At 40.8% G+C, this 22000-nt stretch overlaps 1 protein-coding gene across 2 annotated transcripts in view; it reads right to left on the bottom strand.

Moving 5' to 3' along the window:
* Nucleotides 1–22000, bottom strand: part of PALS1 (protein associated with LIN7 1, MAGUK p55 family member) — a 134065-nt gene that overhangs the window by 49099 nt on the left and 62966 nt on the right. For both annotated transcript variants that reach the window (XM_054026938.1, XM_054026939.1), the window contains exons 2-3: nt 16122–16634; nt 4384–4592 (exon numbers count right to left, since the gene is read on the bottom strand). In XM_054026938.1, the coding sequence (XP_053882913.1) occupies nt 4384–4592; nt 16122–16488 (576 nt within the window). In that variant the 5' untranslated portion in view covers nt 16489–16634. The remainder of the gene's footprint in view (nt 1–4383; nt 4593–16121; nt 16635–22000) is intronic.

Here is a 22000-nt window from a genome sequence, read left to right as displayed (position 1 = left end):
AGATTCAAGATCCTCAGACAAAGCTGGCAGAAGTTCTTCTGGTTTCTGGCAGCTCTCAAGAAATCATATGGCACTGACAGGAAGGAGTCTCATAGTACCTCAACTGATGGATGTCACCAGGCTATAGTGCAGCTGACCTCCCTCAAACCTCAGGGCTCTGCAAAGAAGGGGAAAAACCCATATTCAGCTCTGAGCTGGGTCATTTCCATCCTTCTTGAGATCTTTGTAGATCCCCTTGGCTTGATCTCCCCAAAACACCTCAGTGGAGATGCTCTGAGGGTTCACCAGTGTTCTCAATACCAAACTGTGATTACTTCCTTTTGGGCTCAGTGTCTCCTTGGCAGCTAGGTGCTGTGGGAATCTCTGTCCTGGGGCTTCTGCTTTGGTGCTAATGGATTTTTGGCTCTGCTGTGGGGATGCCAGCTTCATAGATTCCAAAGTCAATAGGGACCTTTGTGATCATCTAGTCTGACCTTCTGTATAACAGGCCATAGAACTTTCCCAAAATAATTCCTAGAGCATACATTTTAGAAAAACATCCAATCTTGATTTAAAAATTGCTAGTAATGGAGACTCCATCATGATCATAGGTAAATTATTCCAATGATTACCCTCGCAGTTAAAAAAATTATGCTTTATTTCCAATCAACACTGTACTCTTTATCAAACAAACTTGTAATCTCATCAAATAATGACATCAGGTTAGTTTGACAGGATCTATTTTCCATAAATCTGTTAATTAGTATTAATTATTCTAATTCAAGTCCCATATCAGCTGCTGTATTATCATTTAGAATTCATCCTATATAAACAGGATCAAATTAAATTTAACTAGTCCAGGTTTAGAGAGAGTTCTTGCTAATGTGCTTTTTTAGGTGCTCTTCTATGCCAAAAATTATAAACTGTATTGAATGTTGTATCAAATCCTGTTACAGCATCAACATTTAGATCATGTTCCCCTAAACCTGGCCCCCATTGTTGTCAAGTTTAACTGACTTTAAAATCAATGTAATGACATTTGATGTTTAACACTATTTTTATTCAAGAATCAGAGTGCACCAAATTATTTTAGGGAGTTAATCTCCAGATAAATTCCTTAAGTCTGCATGCTTTACTCAGCCTTTTAATTAAATTAAGGTGTCTAAAAAAATAGATAAATGATAAGTTTTTGCTGCCCGCTTATCAGAGTTATATATATGCTCCCACAAACACTCCAGTTGAACTGCTAAAACTAGCATAGTACAATTATGTAAAGAAATTCTAAAATGTTCTAAAAGATAAAGCCAATAATCCACTACAACTCTTTAAGGATTGCAAATTTAAATTAAGAGTGAAGAAGCGCTAACAAAGTTCTTACAGCAATTTTAGTTCACCCACATTGCCTATGCTGTATGTTAAAGTATACATTCAACTGCTTAAAGAGTAATCCAAAATATGTACAATGTGGCAGATAAAATAGGAGCCCCAGAGCAATTTCTTGACTTTTTTCTATTTCAAATTTGTGACTTTAACAATGAATTAATATAAGTTTTGTTTACTTGCCCGTGCGTTTTAATAAAAAAAGAACGCACGTTCACACACAGCTGCTATAATTCGAAGTTGTGCAGCCAGAACTCTATAAATTGCAACCTCCTTTTGATAGATATACAAAAGCCTGACCTCCAGAACAATGGAGTTGCATATTTATGTTCTTCTCCCACTCTAAAAAGAATCAGAACTGGCTCTGCCCAGTTTGTTCTGGTCCTGAAAGGTTTCAAGTTGGATTTAAAACAGGGAAGGAGGGAAGTGGGAGAATGGCATTATGAAGGGTGAGTCTACACAAGTTTTCCTGCATTAAGAGGGCTCTGACTCTCCCATTAAGGATGTGGGAGAAGGTTTTGGCTTGCAGGACAGTAAACAAGAGTTGGAAAGGAGGTTTTCTTCCCAGAAACTGCATTAGGGCTGAATAAAGAATGTCTCCAAACAGTTTGGACTCCTTGAAGGGAAGAACAGGAACCTCAATTTGAGGATGGGTTTCTTTCCTATGGACACATCCACAGGTCCTTGCAGATCGTCACAAATACTGGCTCCTATGTGGCTGCTTAGTTGGAATTGCAGACATATTTGTTCTACAATTAATATTTGTAAGAGGTCCCCAAAAATCAGGCACCTTCTCCACTTTCTTCTGAAAAATGGTTTTCCACTCATCTTCTAGCACTGTCTCCCACAGCTCATGAAGCTGAGGCCTATTTGGCGGTGCTTATGGATAAGGCACACTTAGCTTTCCCTCAACAAGCCAGGCTCTTGGGGGGGGGGGGGGGGGGGGGAGGGGGGAAGAACCTGGATGCCAAAGCTGCCTGTACACAATTATCAGGCAGTGAAGATACAAACATTAAAGGAAGGAGATCAAACCAGCATCCATGCTGTAAAGATAAGTCAAAGGGTGGGGAAGAGAAAGAAAATTACTAAGCAGCTCCTAAAAGACTAGCCATATCTTTATGGCTAAAATGGTTTAAAGTTTGTGTTCAAATCATTTGTGAACAAAAAATTTGACTGTCCTATATTCTTCCTCATACTCTCAAAAAAATGCAAGAATTCACCTGTGGCCAGGAGGAAAAGATTCACACCCAAAAGTTGTAGTTAATTGGATCAATAAGGATAAAATAAAACAACAAAGAAACAAAACAAAAACAACTAATGAAAATCTGCATTTTTCCAGTCTGCTGAGTATCTGGCCTTTAACAAATCCTGCTAGCAGGGGACTGAACTAGATGACCTTTCAAGGGCCCTTCCAGTCCTACAATTCTATGATTTCTAAGACTAGAAAAGGTCTCAAAAAATTAAACTAGACTACTGTTCAAGTGCAGTTTGAGAGTCATTTTAAAAATCCCAAAGAAATATCAGGTGCTCACTTGTTCCTAAATGGTATGACTCAGTAAAAATGGTGACTGGGGTACATGGCTCTCAAAATTTAAATTACTCTACTGTGATTTGAATTGGAAGTTCGTTGCAATCAATTGCAGTATTTATTTATGGCTCAGTATGCATTTTCCAGTCTCCTGGTTCTGACCTTTAACAAATCCTGCTAGCAAAAGTCATTTCTTTCTTCTCAATGAGGCCTCTTAATGACAGCCAAAATTATTTCACTAATGCAAGGACTTCTAACAAATGAATGTAATATATTCTATTCTCTCAAAGCACAATAAATTCAGTCTTGCTTATTTTGTATAATATTTCCTTTGTCTACAGATAAATACCCTTTGCCCAGAACAGGAGGTTGCAGAATTGGCAGAGACCCTGTCACATGGATTATTTTGGGACACCTGGGGGGTGTTCCAGTGGTGGGAAGGGATATGACCAGTAAAGTTTTATGTCCCGAGTATTCCTAGGTCACTACAGGATCAGAAGGTGAGGGAGGGGAACAACCTGCTCTAACCAGTGCGGGGGGCTGAACTGGTCCCTGGCAGCCCCAGGATCTAAAGAAGTGGGGAACAAGTATACATATCACCCCTTTTAAATTCATGTACTGGGCTTTTAGCATAGGGATAATTCAACTCTCTCCTACATTCTTAAACTAAATTAGAAGTCTAAGCAGCTTTCGACCAAGTTTTCAGGAAGCCTCTCTTTCTGACCATGCCTTGAAATGAAAGCTATTTGGTGACTGATAGCCATAGGAACTCTGGAACTCCAGTTCTCCTGTGTCACCTGGGATCTATTAGGATAAAATAATCATCCCGATTTTAAGTGACACTTAAATCAGTAGTTAAGGTAGGCATAGACAATATCACCAATCCAGATGACCAAGCAACACTGACCTACTGAGTTTTTTTATATACATATATATACACACACACACACACACACAAATCTTTAGTCCCAAGATACAAAGACCTAAGGATTGGAACAGTTAAAGAACTTTAAATATGGTTAAGTTTACTTTCTTCAGGGATTTCATTTTGATCCATTTTCAGGGGTATCCTCGAAGTACTGTTCAAAACTCAGAATGCCAAATCCACTGTAAGTGAATAATATCTACTGGATATGAAGAGCTACGAAAAATGTTCCCATGATTTCTGTAGCACCCTTCCTTTTATTGCACTTAAATGGTGTAATATTTTGCACTTATGTACTGTACTTTTTTTGCTGTTAAAGTTCTTACTCTGAAAAACTGAGCTATTATCCCAAAGTTTAAAGTTATTTCATTCCTGGATGTAATGCTTAATTCTGGAAAAAGTGACTTAATGCAGTAATCAGTGACTATTCATATATTAAGATCCATTTTATTTCAACTTTGATTATGAATAACTCAGACACGCTTGATATACACAGATAAAACCGAATATATTTCCAATGATACAAATTACAAGTTATAAAATATATCATGGAGATGTATACTATACATACCTCTTGTGCTAGCTCTTGTGCATTGGAGATAAGAGGATACGGAGGGCTGGCCTTGTTCATGTGCACTGTGACAGCATTATGTATCTTAAATGCATTCTGAAAATCAGTATTTTGGACAAGTTGTAAAATGAGAGAGAGATCCTCTTGGCTCTGGGGGTCTACCAAAGTGTGTTGGATATGCTTAAGAGAAGCTAACAGCTCTTCCACTTCTGGGCGGGGGGGGAAAAAATGTGAGAGTTAGGTTAAGCTTATTATTACGTTATGCACATTGTAAACTTCTAAGATTTGTACAAAAGACAGCAGTTCAACCTTGACTGAATGAGCAATGATGCATGCACAACTGTTCATTATTTAGTCCACTAATAATAAACCTCACACTGAAGAGCAGATCATAACTAAAGAAAAGGAAAAATCAATGTAATTAGGAGCAATAAAAAAGCTGATTAAAATCTTTGCAGATAAGTTCCAGATCACAGCAGCAATTCATTCCTCACATTCTTTAGCTTCTCCAAAATAATGGGTTGCTATAAAAGGGCTTGATAATCAAAATCCATAATAACAGATTGTGAAAGAGGGAATATTTTACAATATGAAAAAGTTAGCAGCTTTGCTAAACTAATCTAGATGCTTTATTGAATATTCATAGAGAACCCTATTTCAAATACAATCTTCTTCACACATTCACAATATTTGCATTAAAAGCTTTATTTTTGTATTAGGTACATATGTGCCATTTCCCCTTTACAGAGTTTATTTCTGACAAGAGCTAAATTAAAAATTATATTGAGCAATTCTGAACTTAAAGGTTGGAGGACTGGGGGAAGAGGAAAAAGCACACAAAAATCCTCTTACCATACCAAATTCTGTATGTTTTTAGTGTGTCAGAGTAGGAAAATTCAGACTACAAATCGCTTTACCTATTAGGTTCTGAATTCTACTTGGAACATATATTTTAATAGGGTTTAATAACTTTTAGTATTGCATTTTTATACTTTACTAAATTTGCTTTTTGGGAGAGTTTAAAAGGCTTAGATTTCTTAGCAAAAAGTAGAATTTTAGGACTGTTGCAATAGTGTGGTATTTCAATATACAGTATTTAAAACTAATCTTAATGTTTTAATTTTAAGTGACTATAAAAAGTTAATTAGCTGTGTTACAAAAGAAAATGGAACCAATCCAGTAGAACAACTTTCTCTAGCAGGCAGTTGAGGACTGAAGTTGGAAGAAGGATAAGTAAGAAGGTGATAATGCAGTATTCTATATTGAACACAGGTTAAATTAAGGGTGATCTGAATAGCATTTGAACCACATGAAGGCAGATTATAAAAGCCTCTGTGGGAGAAGCCTTCCCTCTTTTGAGATCAAGGATCAGGGAATTACTGACTATTCCCCATTGGTCATCCTCTGCCTCGTGCATTTCTTCATCCCCAGGGGTGTTCTAACTTTACAACTCTTGGTGCTCCTGATAAGTCTTTGAAGGGCAGATCCCAATTTGTAAGTAGGGTCTTGGGCATCAATGTGTGCATGCATATTTATATTTTTGCTCATAAGATGTGCCCGTTGCTCAATCATCTTTCTAAAGTGGTAGTTTCCGCTCTCTCTAAATGCTTTAAAGGCCCCTTTCATCATAAATTCTGATGAGGATTCTGGATTGAAGTCCCTCTTGTAGGCATCTGGCATTGTGTGCTGCTTAGAGTGTTTATCCATTACAGAACCAGAGAAAGATAAGACATTTCTGGGATGAGTTATTCTAGCATTAGAGGAAGACAGAACAGGGAAATGCCTTGCATAAGGGTTGGAATTAAGTTTGTGGCTTTTCTAACGCTCCTCTGAAGTCTTGTAGAGTTGCAGTGATTGTCTATTTTGTTTAGTCAGACCACTGAGGAAGGAGATGAGTGACACTGAGTATGGAATGGAGGCAGTAGACCTGGATGAAGGTGTTTTGAGGGTGATGTAGGCAACTGTCCTCCTTGTGAAACTGAGGCATGCTGTTGTACCTTTGGACCTTGAGGAGCAGTGTCTAGGATTAGGCAAAGGCAGATCCCTGGAGGAAGGGGCACTTTTTTGCAAAGCACAGATCAAAGACTCCAATTGTAATGTCACCATTTTATCCCTTTTCATCACCCTAGGGTCCCCTTTACCATCAGGGAAATGGGGGAAGGGACATGCTGCAGCAGCTGCACTGGAGTCCAGCACCAGCTGTCCAGTCTCATCCCCCTGAGAGAGACCATGGAGTATAGGTGGGTTATAGTAATACTGGATATTTCATACACAAGGCCAAATGCATATTGGAATAAGGTATCCTAAGATAATCAGTGTCTCAGCAGAAAACTATAGATGCAGCTATGTAAAAAAACATGTTCCTGATCCCCATTCCCACAGTGGTACCTAAAGTTTGTTCTTTACTTTTCCATCCAGATCAGCTGGCAAGACTATTCACCAACAGAGCACAGTCAAATGGCAAATCCCTTGTAAAATGAGGGATGTAGATCACCAAAATGGTGACTGGTTCTGAAGAACTAAAAATTTGGACTCTCACAGAAAAGTGAAAAAAATTCACGTGCTATAGCATGCAATTTTTTAGAAATACCTGTCCCATTAGCCTGTTACACACCTAATTACATTCAGCAATCTGACTAAGATTCTGCCAGTGGGACACTATCCAGACAAATACAATAAATGTAACCTAAACATGGTATATCTTTCTCTTTCAAGTTTATTTCATTCCATCACTCTCCTTGTCTATTATGTACTTTTCTTCCCACTTCTATTTATTCTCTCTAAATGTTCCTTTTCTCTTTACAAACCCCAAAATTCTTCCTCTATACAGGCCACAGCTGTACCCACATCTGCCCACTTCCTGGCTACTTCTACATTCCCCCACCCACTCCAGAAACAGTTGACTGTTCCTATCTCCCCTTTTTCTTCCTAGCCCCCTACAAAGTCTTGCACCCCATGTGTCCATCACACTCTCCTCCTTCGGCAGTTATTTTGCACCGATCGTGCAGATGTGTTAAAGGCCAGACTTCTATACTGTCTGTGGGACACACAAAAGTAACATGGAACAGCAAGGAAATGGTGGGGAGAGACTTCATGGCCAGATAAAGGAGGAATGGGAGTGGAATTACGTATTCCCACAGGGCAGGCACTTTTAAAAGATAGATCCCTATACATCCCACGTTACCCAATTAATAAGTATTTCAGTCATATACATAAAAATCTATAATGAGCTTACTGGAAACTAACATTTTCCCAGACTCATATTTCTGAATCCTAGATTAAGGGATACATCTGTGTACAGTATACCTAATAAGCTCCAGTTCATTCCCCACCTCTGGCCAATGAGAAATCAGTCTATTATATCCACTCCCACCTTTGAACGTTTTTCAATTATAAATATTTTCCTTAAGACAAAAAAAGTGAAGAAATACTACTTAAAGAAAGGTAAACCATCTCTACTCACAGAGAAAGTGAGGCTTCTTTTTGATACTGCAGGTCCATTATATATCAAACACTATTTCTCCACCCAAATACTTCTTGTTTTATTCCCCGTTTATGAGAAAAGTTGCAGCCTTTCCTGCTGGTTTAAGAAATGGCAGGGAAAATGTCTGAGCACTATGTAACGTGTGTATTAATCAAAAGCCTGGCAGGAGAAAAGAAATACGCAACTGCAGGGGAGGATTCCTGTTGCAGTTTGACATGTTAGCAGATTAGAAAAGGAGGGAAAATAAATAATAGCTGTCATTTGTTATTTTAAATACAGGTTACATACTGCATATACCTCAAAAATACAATATGGATAGGAGCCACAATATTAACTGAGACATGTATTTCTAATCTATGCAAATTGTTTATGTCAATAGATTAATTTATTTCATATTCTTTTGGAACCTCAAGTTCTCATTAATCCTCTGCAGCACGCTTTCTAATCAGAATATGTTAAAATCCAAATATATTCCCCTTGCTTAAATCTCTACATGTCACCTGGCACTTAAAAGGCATTAGAGTATAAAACAAATTCTTTTCAACAATGGAAAATGAGGACAGTTTATATTAATTGGGCCAGCATTGCTATTTGTGCCCAGCACTTGTTCACAGTTTCATTAGGGTTTTTAAAAAGCCTATAAAATACTGATCCACTGTTCCTGTAGATTTTTAGTCACTGAGTGATAATAGTTTAATATTTTCTTGCATATTAACCCCGACTAAAATCAATCATCATAATCATTTAAGGATTTTGGTAATACTTCTGTAAGAATTACATGACAGTGACCCACTCCTGGACAACAAGGGTTGAGTCAGGAAGAGGCCAAGCAGCTAACGTAGCATTTTTAGCAGATTACCAGACGTGAAGTAATACTACTGTAGTTCAGTGTTTCTCAAACTGGGGTTCGCAGACCCTTCCCCTCCCTCCAGTGCCTTCTGCATGCCGGGTAACAGCTGTTCAGCGGCATGGAGGAAGCACTGGAAGGGAGGGGGAGGAGTGGGGACATGGCATGCTTGGGAGAGGGCAGAGGCAGGGAAGAGGAGGGGCAGGAGGGAGCGGTGGTAGGGACTTGGGGGTCCCCAAAAGAATTTAAATAAAAATGTGGGCCCTCAAGTGGCTAAAGTTTGAGAACTGCTGCTGTATTTAAACACATCTAATTTTTTTTTTTAAACCACTGACTATGACCCTCATGGCATCTGAAGCTGTTTATTATTAAAATTAGCATGATGGCTAATTGAACCTCTGAAAGGCAGGCATTCAATATATTTTCAACAAAAGAGCTGAACTGCTCATAATGGACTCCCACACTCCATCATATCTGATGATCAAAAAAATTATATATATTCTTAAACTACCTTTTTTCCACCCACTAGGCTAAACAGGGGAGACAGCTTTCAGAATGAGACAGTCTTATTTTGAAGTTCAGCAAAAGTGTCAGTTCTTACATGAATCCACAATGTGGGGAAAAAGGACATGCATACAAGTTAACAAAGCCCTAGGAAAGGACAGTATAATTGTTGTAGAGCCTTTTTGTTGGTTACTTTCTTGTCTTTTCCATTATATTACAACTTGGAGATTCTAGCTGTATTAGTGGTTTTATGATTCCTCATGGACTATTATAGAGTTGAAGGTTACACCATTTAATCTGAAATGCAGTTTTTCTTAGTTTTGCAGTAGCACCTCAGATTTGATCCATGACCTCAATGGCATCCTAAACTGGGTATTAACCATATGCAACTACTAACATGTTGTCATTCCTTAAAATCAGGCTGAAACAGTTGCCTATGCAACCTTGATTCAGCCCCTTTGTATGTATACATTCTGATAGTCTTTAATAATACGATCACACTTTTTTCCACAAGACTCCACCTCTTTCAGTGCACAAGACAGTTGCTCATTAATTGAGCACAAATCAATATTTTGTTTTATCCTCCTCAATGTCTGGTCTTAGGCCTTATTTACTGAACACAATTCAAACCCTGCTTTTCTAGAGAACTTATCACTATGGTATCCTAGCGTTCCAGTGCAGTATTTCTCAACCTTTTTGATACCAGGGACTGGCTTGCTGCCTTCGCTGGTCCATGGACTGGTCGTTGAGAAACATTGCTCTAGTGGACAAGCGCTAGAATGAGACGAGAGACACTTAACCAGAGGATTTCACAAACATTTGATGACAGCAGAAGAATAGTGAGACTTAGGAAGCTTGGGTTCCATTCCAGTCACTGGAAGCAAGTGTGCTCTTGTGGGCACAAACTCTTCTGCCTGTTTCCTCAAGCTCTGACCCCTCTTCCCCATTTCCTCTAACTGGTCCCAGTCCTCTCTCTTTTCCACCCCAGATCCATGTCCCAGTCCTAATCGCCACTCCTCTGCAGGTTCATCATAGTCCCAGTACCCCTAGCCCAGCCAGACAGTTTATTCCCCCTTCAGCCTAGCTGTCAAAGTCCAAATTCCCCTGGCTTACAGTCTCTTCCCCTCCATGTACCCAGTCCCCTCCCTCCCACTCCAACTTCTTGTCCCCCAGTCTCCTTGCCTCCAAATTCCTCCTCCTTGAGCCTCATCTGATCCCCTCTCCCCCACTGGCTGGTTCCCAGTCCCTCTCCCCTCACTGGGCTCCTCATTAACAATCTGTCCTTCACACATTCCTGTCCCAGTCTCTTTGCCCACCAAATACCAATTCTATCCCAGCTCTTCATCCAATCTCAGTATGACCCATTCCCATTTCTCTCACCAGCTCCCAGCCTATTGCTCAATCTGTCCCAGCTTCCCTTTCCCCCCAAGCTCCCAGTCCTAGTCTCCTAGCCAAATGAGTTGCAGCCTGCCCTCAACCATCACCCAGCTCTCAATCTCCTTCCTAGTCAGTCCCAGTCTCTCTTGCAACTCAGTCACTGTATCTCTTCTTCCTCTGCCCTTCTCTAACCCCCCCGATTCCAGTTGCAGTCTACTTCTTTCCTTTCCTGCTGGTCCTGCTCTTGTCTGCTCTACATTCCAATAAGAGGTCTTCCTCCTCCAGGATACAGCTGTGCTAGCTGGGGTGGGGGGGTGGGAGAAGAAAGAGAAAGAGAAGGAATTCATTCAGAGCACAGGAGAGAGAGACTCCCTGCTCCCAGTTCCAATGCTTGGCCTCACTGAGGGCAGGATAAAGTCCTTCTGAGCCCCTACAGCCCTGGGCTGGAACATGCTTAGCCTCTCTTTAGGGATGCCATATGCAGAGTCTGGTCACACACAGAAACTGGGAGGGAATGGAACATGCTCAGCAGTGATGGAATCAGAGATTTTATCTGTTAAGCTTGAGCAAGTCTCTACTGAGCATGCATGAATTGTGATTTTTCTTATAACTTGGCCAAATTTGGGCAGATTTTCACAGGAACAGCTAAAAAACCCAGACACAACAGCCACCCCGCCTGACAAATTTCAAAACCCTGCTCCAATGCAGAGAAATCTTAGAGGATTTCAAAGAAAAGGTTGCCAAATGTATTTTTAAAATGGGCAAAACCCATTTCCCCTGAGCTGTTCTCAGAAATGACTGAAATTTAAAAGTCTGCCTGAAGCAGGCAGCCAACATGAAAAATTTCAGCCTAAATGGTTTAAGTTTTCCAAAGTTAGATGCAACAGAAAACAGTGTCTTAATATGGAGTGTGTCTGGCAACATTAATAATAGTCAGTACTACCAGCCTTGCCTATAATAAATATTAATGGACTGCCCGCAGATCACGGAAGTGCCCAAGCAAACAAGTTTTGGTAGCTCATCTCTAAACTTTGTTGACTCTCAAAATTCTCAGTGGAATACTGTGTGGGATTGTCACTTTCTTAACAACTATAGGCCTTTTCCTATTATATGTGGTTATGTACTGGCAGATATTCAAATTGCCATTGTATTGCAATCAAGAAATGCTTCCAAATCCATAGCACATTACATAAGGGATACCTTCCAAAGAATGTGCATTTCTGACAAAAACATCCAAATAGCTTAAAGCTAATCTCCCTTTCTCCAAGCAGAAACTGCAAATTGCTACACCAGACTAAAATCTATCAAGTGCACTACAATTAAATCCTGTCTGCATCTCAATGAAATAGCAATTTCTGCTCTTGATATCCAACTATTTAGTGTACAGTGTCTCCCTGCTCTGTGCTCTGGAAATTCTAATGTCAAAAAGGAAACTCCACTAAGAAACTAGAATGGATTCAAATGACAAAAAGCAAACTTCATAAAGAAGTGGGGAGGTTGTAGTAATTTAAAATGTAGTTTGCTTAAACTTACATAGCCCGATTGCAGCCTTACATTAAATTGAAGATCAAAAAAAGGAGTGCCTCGGAGTTGGGGCCCCAACTCCATTTTTTTTCCAAATCATATGGAGAAACTCATATGTTCCTATGTGTGAAGATGAAAGATGGTCAAAACCTCTTAATCAGCTCACCATTTTGCCACCCACATCTACAATTCACAGCAGGAGTGTTGCAAATGGCACAACTAAACAAAGCTAAGCTTAAATTTGAACCTATAGATAATAGGTGAAGTGAAAATCTTCTAAAATTTCATTCTGTGAAACAGACTTTTTATCTTGCTGGAAAGAGAAAACAAAGAAGTTACCTAGCAGTAGAGATGATGCAGAATGAACAATTGATCTTCTGTCTCCTTACACTGTTCAATAGCAACCTTTGCAGCTAATTAAGAATAAACTTGTTCTGAAAGGAATCTCTTTACTAGAAGAATGATGGCTGCAATACAGGGTTTGGAAGATGTGAATGAGTTAGGCTGGTATGGATCCCTCACTTTATAGTTCATAAGAAATTATAAAATTGCCAGTGATGGACATATATCCTGAATAGCCAGCCAGACTACTTTGAGGACCTAGTCAGAGATCGATCCAGGTAGCACTTGATGTGCAAGGTGGCAACATCTCTTTGGGCTTTGCCAGAATGACGACCTGGGTTGGTGAGGAAATAGCTCAGTTGTAGATGTTCAGGATTATTTTCTTTTCTCTGCTCATAAATATGAGCAAAGAGGGAAAGGGTGGTACAAAGAAATGTAAGAGAATCTCTGCACCCAATTTAAACGGACAAGAGTCTATTACGATTACGATGGTCCCAGAAGCATTTTTTCTTTAAACACAAGGTTAATCTTTACCTGAACTAGATTGCCACAAACTCCTAATGACTCTTTCTGGCTGGGAAAACACATACAACTAATAGCAGTAGGGGACAGACCCTTTAATGCAAACAAAAACTTTCTGCCCAACAGAAGGAAGGCAGGAAATAGTTATATAAAAGTTTAACAGTTAAGTTCTGGAATTAAATTTATTTTTAAGTTATCACTGGTTAACTATGTTTGCACTGTTCTAGTTTAAAAGCTAAAAAATATTTCAGCAATCTAAAAAAAGTAATTTTTTTTCATATACTAATTTAAAAAGACAACTTTCATTAGAAAGTTACACAGGCAAGAGCTAAAAAATTTACTTATGCAAAGCCTACAAAAGCTCAGCACATCAGAATTTGAACCAGAGGTATCTGGCTGCACATAAGTGACCACATGTTGTGGGCTAGAAAGGGTTCAGTAAGAACGCAGGAAGCTCAGGGGTGGAGTAGGAGAGAGAAAAACAAATGGACACCAATTTTTGCTTACTTGATTGGGAGACAGGGGGGAGGGCTTCTAACAACCAAGATATGGTCACTTTACTCAAAATCAACTTTTTGGGGGTGTAGTGTTTTCTCTGAATACAATTAAGAGTTAAGGAGCTGTTGTGGTAAAGAATCAAATGACTACTAATTTTGCATTGTCAATGTGCAGATACTACTTCCCTTTCCACATTCATCTTATTTTATGCTCACCATGGCTCTCCTTTTGAAAATGAAAGATTTTGAATGATCTATAAGAAATTATTTATAACTCAAATAACTCAAAGTGAGCATTAGCCGCAAAGTCATTAATTCAGCATACTATTTACATGTGACTTACTGTCCAGTTGTAACAGTGTGACTCTCAAACTATAGGGTTATGGTAATCTGTATTCTTAATTTACAACAGGATTATGCTTGAAATGTTAAAATAAAATGATTTACTGTCATGAAATATGACCCTGCCTGAATTAATAACATACTTTGATGAGTCTAAAATGGAATTTGTGTGTTTGACTTCTAAGACTGTATGCTAGACTAACAAAGGGGGCTGAAGGAACCCCATATTCTCACATAGTTTTCAACACTGTCACCCACAGGGGAGACAGTTATAAATCCAGCGATTACTGAGTCTGAATGAGTCCAACTGGCCAAACAATGGGGCAGCTATCAAAGATATATTCTCCTGGATAGGCACTGTAGGTGCCCTGGTTGACTGGAAAAAAACCTGTCTGAGGCACGAGGAAACACATTGGACCCTGAAAACAGACACTATTGAGCAATACGGTATTTGAGCTCAGACACCTACATCGAAAGTGAGATCTTCCTTAAACACAGAAAGAAAAAGGGAAGATCAAGAACAGCAGGGCATGCTGTTAGCTGTGACTTCTTGGCCTTCAAGGAGAATGAGAGTTGGGTCACTTCTGTTACTGTAATTTAAGAGGGTAACAATTTTTCTTGTAATAAAGCATAACATCTGATAAGACTAAATATGCACATAAACTGTTCGTTGCTTTAAAATATTTGTTCTCTAATGCTTTGATCCAACTGCTAAATAAACTTTTAAGAAGGCTGTTGGGTCAATACCATGGGTCACAGATTCCTGAAGTGAACAAACACAGATGTCTAAAACCCATTCAGGCCTGCAGGGAGACAAGCGATCATGGGGTAGTATACCTGGTTCCCAACAGAAGAGTGAAAGGATCACAAGATTCCACTCTGAGAAAGAGGAGGAGACCCTGTAACTGGAACACTACCCAGACATTAAAAATTGGTTAGGAATGTGTGTCTTATTAATGGTCATGAATGTATACTCCAGCAATCAATTGTTCACTACAACCCCATTAGGAGCTGTAACTTAAATACAGTAACTCCTCACTTAAAGTTGTCCCGGTTAACATTGTTTCGTTGCTGATCAGTTAGGGAACATGCTTGTTTAAAGTTGTGCAATGCTCCATTCTAATGTCGTTTGGCAGCCGCCTGCTTTGTCCACTGCTTGCAGGAAGAGCAGCCCATTGCAGCTAGCTGGTGGGGGCTTGGAACCAGGGTGGACTGGCAGCCCCCCCATCAGCTCCCCGCTCCCCCAAGGTCCCTGTGGAGCAGCTGCCCAGCAGGCTATCAATTGCTGGCAGTTCAGCTATCCTTCCCCCCACTGCCATATGCTGCTCCTGCCCTCTGCCTTGGAGCTGCTCCCCAAAACTCCTGCTTGCTGTGCGGGGGGAGGGGAGGAAGAGGGGGGCTAATGTCAGGGTGTCCCTCTCCCCTCTGCTCCTGCACCCCACTTACCTCATCTTCCATAGAGCAGGGGGGACACACGACAGGGCTGAGGACAGAAGGAGCTTGCTGGCAGCAGCTGGGGTCACAGCAAGCTTATCTAATTAACAAGGCAATGTACTAAAGAGTAGGTTCAGCACTTAAAGGGGAAATGCACATCTCTCTCTCTCTCTCACACACACTGTGTCTCTCTGTCTGTGATGCTGTCTCCCCTCCCTCCATTCCTTCTGCCTTGTAGAGTGTGAGAGTTAACCCTTGAGGGATCAGTCAATTGCTAGTTCTTCATTTAGCAGTAAGGGAAATATCCCACCCTCTGACTCCTCCACCTCAACCAAGTTTCACAATCATCGTGTACCAGTATTAAATTGTTTGTTTAAAACTTATAGTGTGTGTGTAGTCTCATCTAGTGAAAAAACCTAACCCCCTCATTTACATTAATTCTTATGGGGAAATTGGATTCGCTTAACATCGTTTCGCTTAAAGTCGCATTTTTCAGGAACATAACTACTATATTAAGTGAGGAGCTACTGTATACATTTGAAGGCAGTCAGACATGGACAAACTCAAAATATTTTCCAGCAGGTCCTAAATGAGGAGGACAAAAAAAAAAGTAAAATTAAAATGTGTAATTTATACTATTGATCAATTTCCATCACTAACAGAATTTTGTTGGATCTGTACTATCTTCAACTTTTACCGGAAACTGCAGGCTGGAATTTAAGTGTTTTTTTCCATCAACAGAAGTTGAAAGTTGTGTCTCATTGTTTCAACTCTCTCATAAGCCTAACCAACTGATGTTTTCTGGCCTAAAACAATATTTGCATATAAACAAGTATTTTTCCTTGAGTTTGTACTTTTTACCTACCTAGTATTTTTACAGCGTAATGAGGACTCTCCAGAATGACTCCTTCTTCTGTGTCAAACATAGGATTATCTATTCCAGTTTTGGGAGGAATCTGCGCTAGTTTCTTAAGCCTCATTGAAGCAGTAAGGTCTAATTCTTGTTTCTTTCCTTCTTCTTCTCGCCTGCGCCTCATGTCCTCCTGTTGCTGGCGAATCCGCTCAAGTTGAGCACTTCGTCGTACTGGCAACATCCTGGAGCCCAAATCCCCAGGGCAATCAACAGCCATCTCTCTGTGCTTCTGAGGTTCCTCAGGAGATGCAAGCTCCACATTTTTTGTTTCATTGTCAGAATCTTCTGTAACATGTCCATTCATATGAGAAGTTGTCATGGTTATTTATAGTAATCTGTACCACGTCTCACACACAAATTCTGTTACAAGGCCAGTTTTCTTCATGCTCCCATTTAAAACCCATTATAATTTCAAAGGATATTGCATCAGAAGACCAAGGTTGAGGAAATAGCCAGCAAAGAAATCTAGTAAAAAATTTGGAAAAAAAGAAAAGAAAAAAGAATTGAGTTACTAAACAAGAAAAACAGTAAGTTTTATAACTTCCTGACCCTGACATTTTTCTCTACGTTTATATAGCACACTTTTTCCCAACTCAAGCATTATTTAAAGTAGCAGCCACACAATTAACGGTTTAGTAGTCTTCACGCACCATTGTTTATAAAAATTAGAAGACTGTTTTGTTAAAAAATTAAAGTTCATAATATTTCCAGATGAAGCGGTAGAGATTTTGCACTTAATGTACAAGATTGCAAATTGGCAGTTTTCTGAAACTTGCCGTTCACAGTTCTTACATTTTTCCTTTCATTCTGAAGGACTGCAAGACATTTCTCAAGCTATTCCACCAATCCTACAAATACTTACATATGAATGTAGTCACAGAGTTTAATGAGGCTATGCACATGTGTAAAGATATTCACATGTGTATGTGTTCCCAGGACTGGAGCGTTTCCATACAAGCATTACTTCACCTAACATTAAAGGCAGGTAGAAGACAGCTGCTGTTTGAAAAGGAACAGCATAAACTACACAACAGTTTTGAACACATACTAAAGGATACTGTATCCATCTGAAATGGAAAGGGGAATTACGTGGACAGAATGAAATTCACTAGGACTGGTGTTTGACTATTACTGATAATCCTGTTTTCATGAAAAGTGTCCTGAAGGATGTAACCACCAGTTGTCAGGACCCATTTTCACACTTCATGTAAAATTTTATATCAATCATATACAGGTTCTTATACCACACATCACCTTGACAGCTGAATGCCTCCCAATAGTGTATTAAGTGATAACATTAACATCTGTCACGTGCAGATTGTTCTCTCTCTCTCTCATCTCCCTACAGGGAGAATTATCTGTTCAGTGTAGCGATTTGGTATGCCTTTTGTTGTCTCTTATATTTCATTTTGTTTTTCCTTTATGTCATGTCTATTGGAGAAGGCAAGTCAAAGTGTGCATATCAGTTAGAACAAAAGTGATTAGAGCTGGGTGAATAAATGAATATTTTGGTTCTCTGGCAATTCCAGAAAAAGTTTCTGAACCAAAAGCAAAACTTTTTGGTGAATCAGAAAGTCAGAATTATTTGGGTCGGGTTGAAACAAAGTTTCATTTTGACCTAACTCAATTTTTCATTTTGATTGTGGGCATTTTAACAAAAGCAAAGGAGAACTGGATTCACAAAACAGCTGGAAGAGGAAAATGGTATGTGATGCTCTTCTTATAACTTTTAACTGGGAGACTAGGGCACTCAGAGGGGATGTGGGAAACCCAGATTCAATTCCCCCTTCTGGCTGATGTAGAAAAGGGATCCGAACTTTGGTCTCCCACATTGAAGGAGAGTGCCCTAGCTCCTGGGCTGTCATGGGATATTCTGTAATGGGGCTTTCTCCATTTTGCCCGTTGAAGTCATTCCACTTTGTATAAATAAATAGTCATTAATGCAGAGACTTGAACTTGGGTCTCTATATACTTGTTGAGTGCCCTAACCACCAGGCTGCAGAGTCATTTTTACTCTTTCCTTGATCCAGTGATGAACAGTGAACTCACCAAGAATGTAGGAGACCCAAGATCAAAATCTGCTCCAATGATTACTTATTTATACAAAGTAATTGCTTCACCAGGCAAAATGGAGAAAATTCCATTGCAGAATATCCCATCACAGCCCAGGAGACAGGGCACTCTCCTGCAACATGGGAGACCCATGCTCAAATTCCTTCTCCACGAAGAGGGGAATTGAATCTGGGTCTCCCACACTCCAGGTGAGTGCCCTAACCACTGGGCTAAAAGGTATAAGTAGGACACCTCTTCCAGCCATTTTGTGAATCTAGTTCTCCTTTGCTTTTGTTAAAATGCCTGAAATCCAAGTTTTGAGTGGTGTCAAAGTGAAATGTTTGGTTTAGACATTTCCAAAACATTTTGATTTTTTTTTTTTTTTTTTTGGTTTGTTTGGTTGGTTGAAACTATTTGGCAAACTTGACATAAATTTGCAAACAGTTTCAGGTTGACGGATACTTCTAGCTGTGATAGTCCTGAGTTTTAAATATTAGTTTGTTCCAGAGTCCCAGACTAGTTCCCAAGAAAACTGTCTCCTGTGCAGACATGCTTTACCTCATGGTATAAAGTTCCAATCCCTGAGGAATGGAGTTGTCAGCAATGGTCCTACTGTTGGAGCTTTAGGTCTTTTTTTAAACATCCTGGCCTAAACACCTAGAAGATAAGGACTGACAATTCGAATTTCATTGTACTGCTGGATCAGTTATATATATATATATTAATACATTACATCATATATATTGGTTGGTTGCAAAGTAAAATGATGTTGATTATGACTGGCTGAGTACTACTAATGAGAAGTGAGATGGAGACAATTCTTCCTCTGAAGTGCACAGAAGCAGTCAACAATCTTCCATTTTCCCTCATTTACACTTCATGAGCAGTCACTATGGTGCAAGTCCTGGTTCTATTGAGCTCCACAGTCCAGCCTCTCGGTGATCTAACAGTGTAACAAAGTTCTAAAGGGGAACTTCCCAGGAAATGTGGCTGAGGTAGGGGCAGCACACTGAAAAGTGGCTATGTGAAACAGGGACAGCTGGGAGGTAATGACAACAGTAGGCATTCAGAGGTATAGCTTCCACATGTCTCTGTCGAAAACAGTGCACAGAACCACTCTCACCGTTTCTTCTTTCCTCACGAGCATCTGGTCTCTTTTACAAAGTCCCTCTCATTCTCCACATGGAATTTTATCTCCCCCCACCTTTAGGCTAGGGAGAGGAGGACGGAGCCCAAGATTCTCTCCCCCACCTCCTCCAGCTGGTGTGAGCTCATCTGGGCTTCCTGAGAGGCTGATGGGAGGGCTTTTCTTTCTGGAGCCCTGGAGAGAGGGACCTAGAGAGTCAGCTGGCTACCACGCAACTAGACATGCAAAACTCTACAGTGCACTTCCTGCATATCTCCAACCAGCCCTGAGCTGGGAGGAGGAAGGAAAGACAGCAAGACCCCAAAAACCTAGACACGTATAGTGAGGAGCCAGGTTGGAAAAGAAGCTATGTACATCCTGCTACTGCTCCTGTCATTTTACTGAAGCATCTTAAAAACTGACCAGGCAGCTCAGCAGTAGTCCTACGCCAGTTCCAAGCCCAGGCCTGGTGCAACATTCCCTTTTGTACCATTTCTACATGTACAGAGAGTTGCAACTTTAACCTAATATATAACTGCTATACAAAATATCATGTGTTTAATGGCCAGTGTTTATCATAGGTGGAGCTAGTACCACCACCTCAGGTTGCCCAATAACATCCCATTATACAGCCCTGTTTTCAGTTGCTGTTTTCATCATCTTTGCCAAAATATCTGGGCTGAAATTTTCCATTCCAGGCTGAGGTATGGGTTTTTTGTTTTGTTTTGTTTTGGTTCTGAGTGAAACGATTCAGCCAAAACATCTGTCTGTTTCTGAGAATGAGATTAGTGAAATGCATTTTGCCCAGTTAAAAAATATTCTTAGGAATACTTGAAATTTGGCAAAGAGTGGGCTTTAGTGCCATAGATGTGCCTTTTGCTGTTCCAGTGAAAATCTGTCCACATTTGGCCAAGTTACAACCTTTGATAAATCTTAAGTAGCAGAAACTTTAGAGTTTAGCAACTAAAATCTCCAAAGATCCACGTGCTCTGAACATGCTCCATTCCCTCACTGCTCCTACAAGTGACCAAAACTGTGCATATGCCATCTCCACAGATGGAATGAGCCTGTTCCAACCCAGGGCAACAGGGGCTTACTATCACTTGGACATTCCCTGCAACTGCAGCTCCTGGTCACTGTGGTCCAGGGCCAGGTGAAGCACCAAAATTGAAAACAGTAGGACTGACTGTGCTCTCAATGGCCCTCCCACCCACCCCTTCCTGGTGCTAAGGAAACATGGAAGAGGGAGCTGCCTGACAACTGCAGAGTGGTCAAGAGGGCTAAGCGGGAGGACACTGACTGGAACATGGAGGAGGGGGAGTGAAACTCGTAATGGCTGGACAAGGAGACAGTTCCAGTCTTGCTCTTCCCGCTTCCCAGTTTCCTTGCCCAACTAATTCTCAGTGTACCATCCCAACCCCAGCTTCTGCTCTCACTCCTTTCCCAGTTTCCCTACCCTAGACATCTAGAACATGGGGGGAGAATGGGATAAACATCCAGAGTGGGAAGATTGGGAAAGGAAAGTGGGAAATAAGCTGGAGATGGGAGGGAATGCAGAGTGGCTGCGTAAAGAGACTGGTATGAGAAGACTGAGAATCGGAGACTGGGACTGGCTAGGTGAGAATAGGACTGGAATGTGCAATCAGAGAAGAGGTGAGGAAGAAACAGGACAGTTTGGAGGGGACAGCAGAAGGGAAGGATCAACCTGGGGGGTGGGGTGGGAGGAAGGGCAGAAAAGCCTGTGCACACTAGAGAGCACTCCCCTACAAAGCCTGGAATGGAACTCAAGATTCTAGAGTCTCCCCCTCCTTCTGCAGTCAGGAAATGAACATAAAACTCACTTGCAAAACATGATTCCCCTCTATTTCGGGTCCACAGAAGATGACAACCTTCTACTGCTATCAGTAACTTCATTAATTCAAGTGGCAGATACATGCAGTAGATCTAAAGGTTCAAACCCTGATGATGAGCTATGCAGGTGTCTCAATATTATGCTACATAGGCCTTGGCTACACTCTGGAATTCACAGCGCTGCCATAGCAGCGCTGTGAAGCGCAAGTGTAGTCGCACCGCCAGCGCTGCGAGAGCGCTCTCACAGCGCTGTATGTACTCCACCTCTGTGAGCGAGCATGCAGCGCTGCAGGCTCTGATTACATTGGCGCTTTACAGCGCTGCGCTCGGGGGATGGGGGCGTTTTCACACCCCTGAGCACAGCAAGTTGCAGCGCTGTACAGCGCCAGTGTAGCCAAGGCCTTAGATGGAATTTCTGGTTTTCCAGTTTGCTTTTTTAAAACCAAGAAAATTACACAAAAATCTACATTAAAAGAACACTGAGGTTGCAAAGTCAAGCACCCAAGAGTTAGGAAATGCCAGAATTAAGAGTTCCTGTGCTATCTAGGCTTTAATTACTTGGGGTACATCTACACTACAGGGGGGAGTCGATTTAAGATACGCAAATTCAGCTACGTGAATAGCGTAGTTGAATTCGACGTATCGCAGCCGACTTACCCCGCTGTGAGGACGGCGGCAAAATCGACTTCTGCGGCTTCCTGTCGACGGCGCTTACTCCCACCTCCGCTGGTGGAGTAAGAGCGTCGATTCGGGGATCGATTGTCACGTCCCAACGGGACACGATAAATCGATCCCCGAGAGG

The sequence above is a fragment of the Malaclemys terrapin genome, chromosome 4 (assembly GCF_027887155.1).
Source record: "Malaclemys terrapin pileata isolate rMalTer1 chromosome 4, rMalTer1.hap1, whole genome shotgun sequence".
NCBI lineage: Eukaryota > Metazoa > Chordata > Testudines > Emydidae > Malaclemys > Malaclemys terrapin.
The sequence above is the reverse complement of the archived record's forward strand: the minus strand, read 5'-3'. Positions and strand labels throughout refer to the sequence as shown.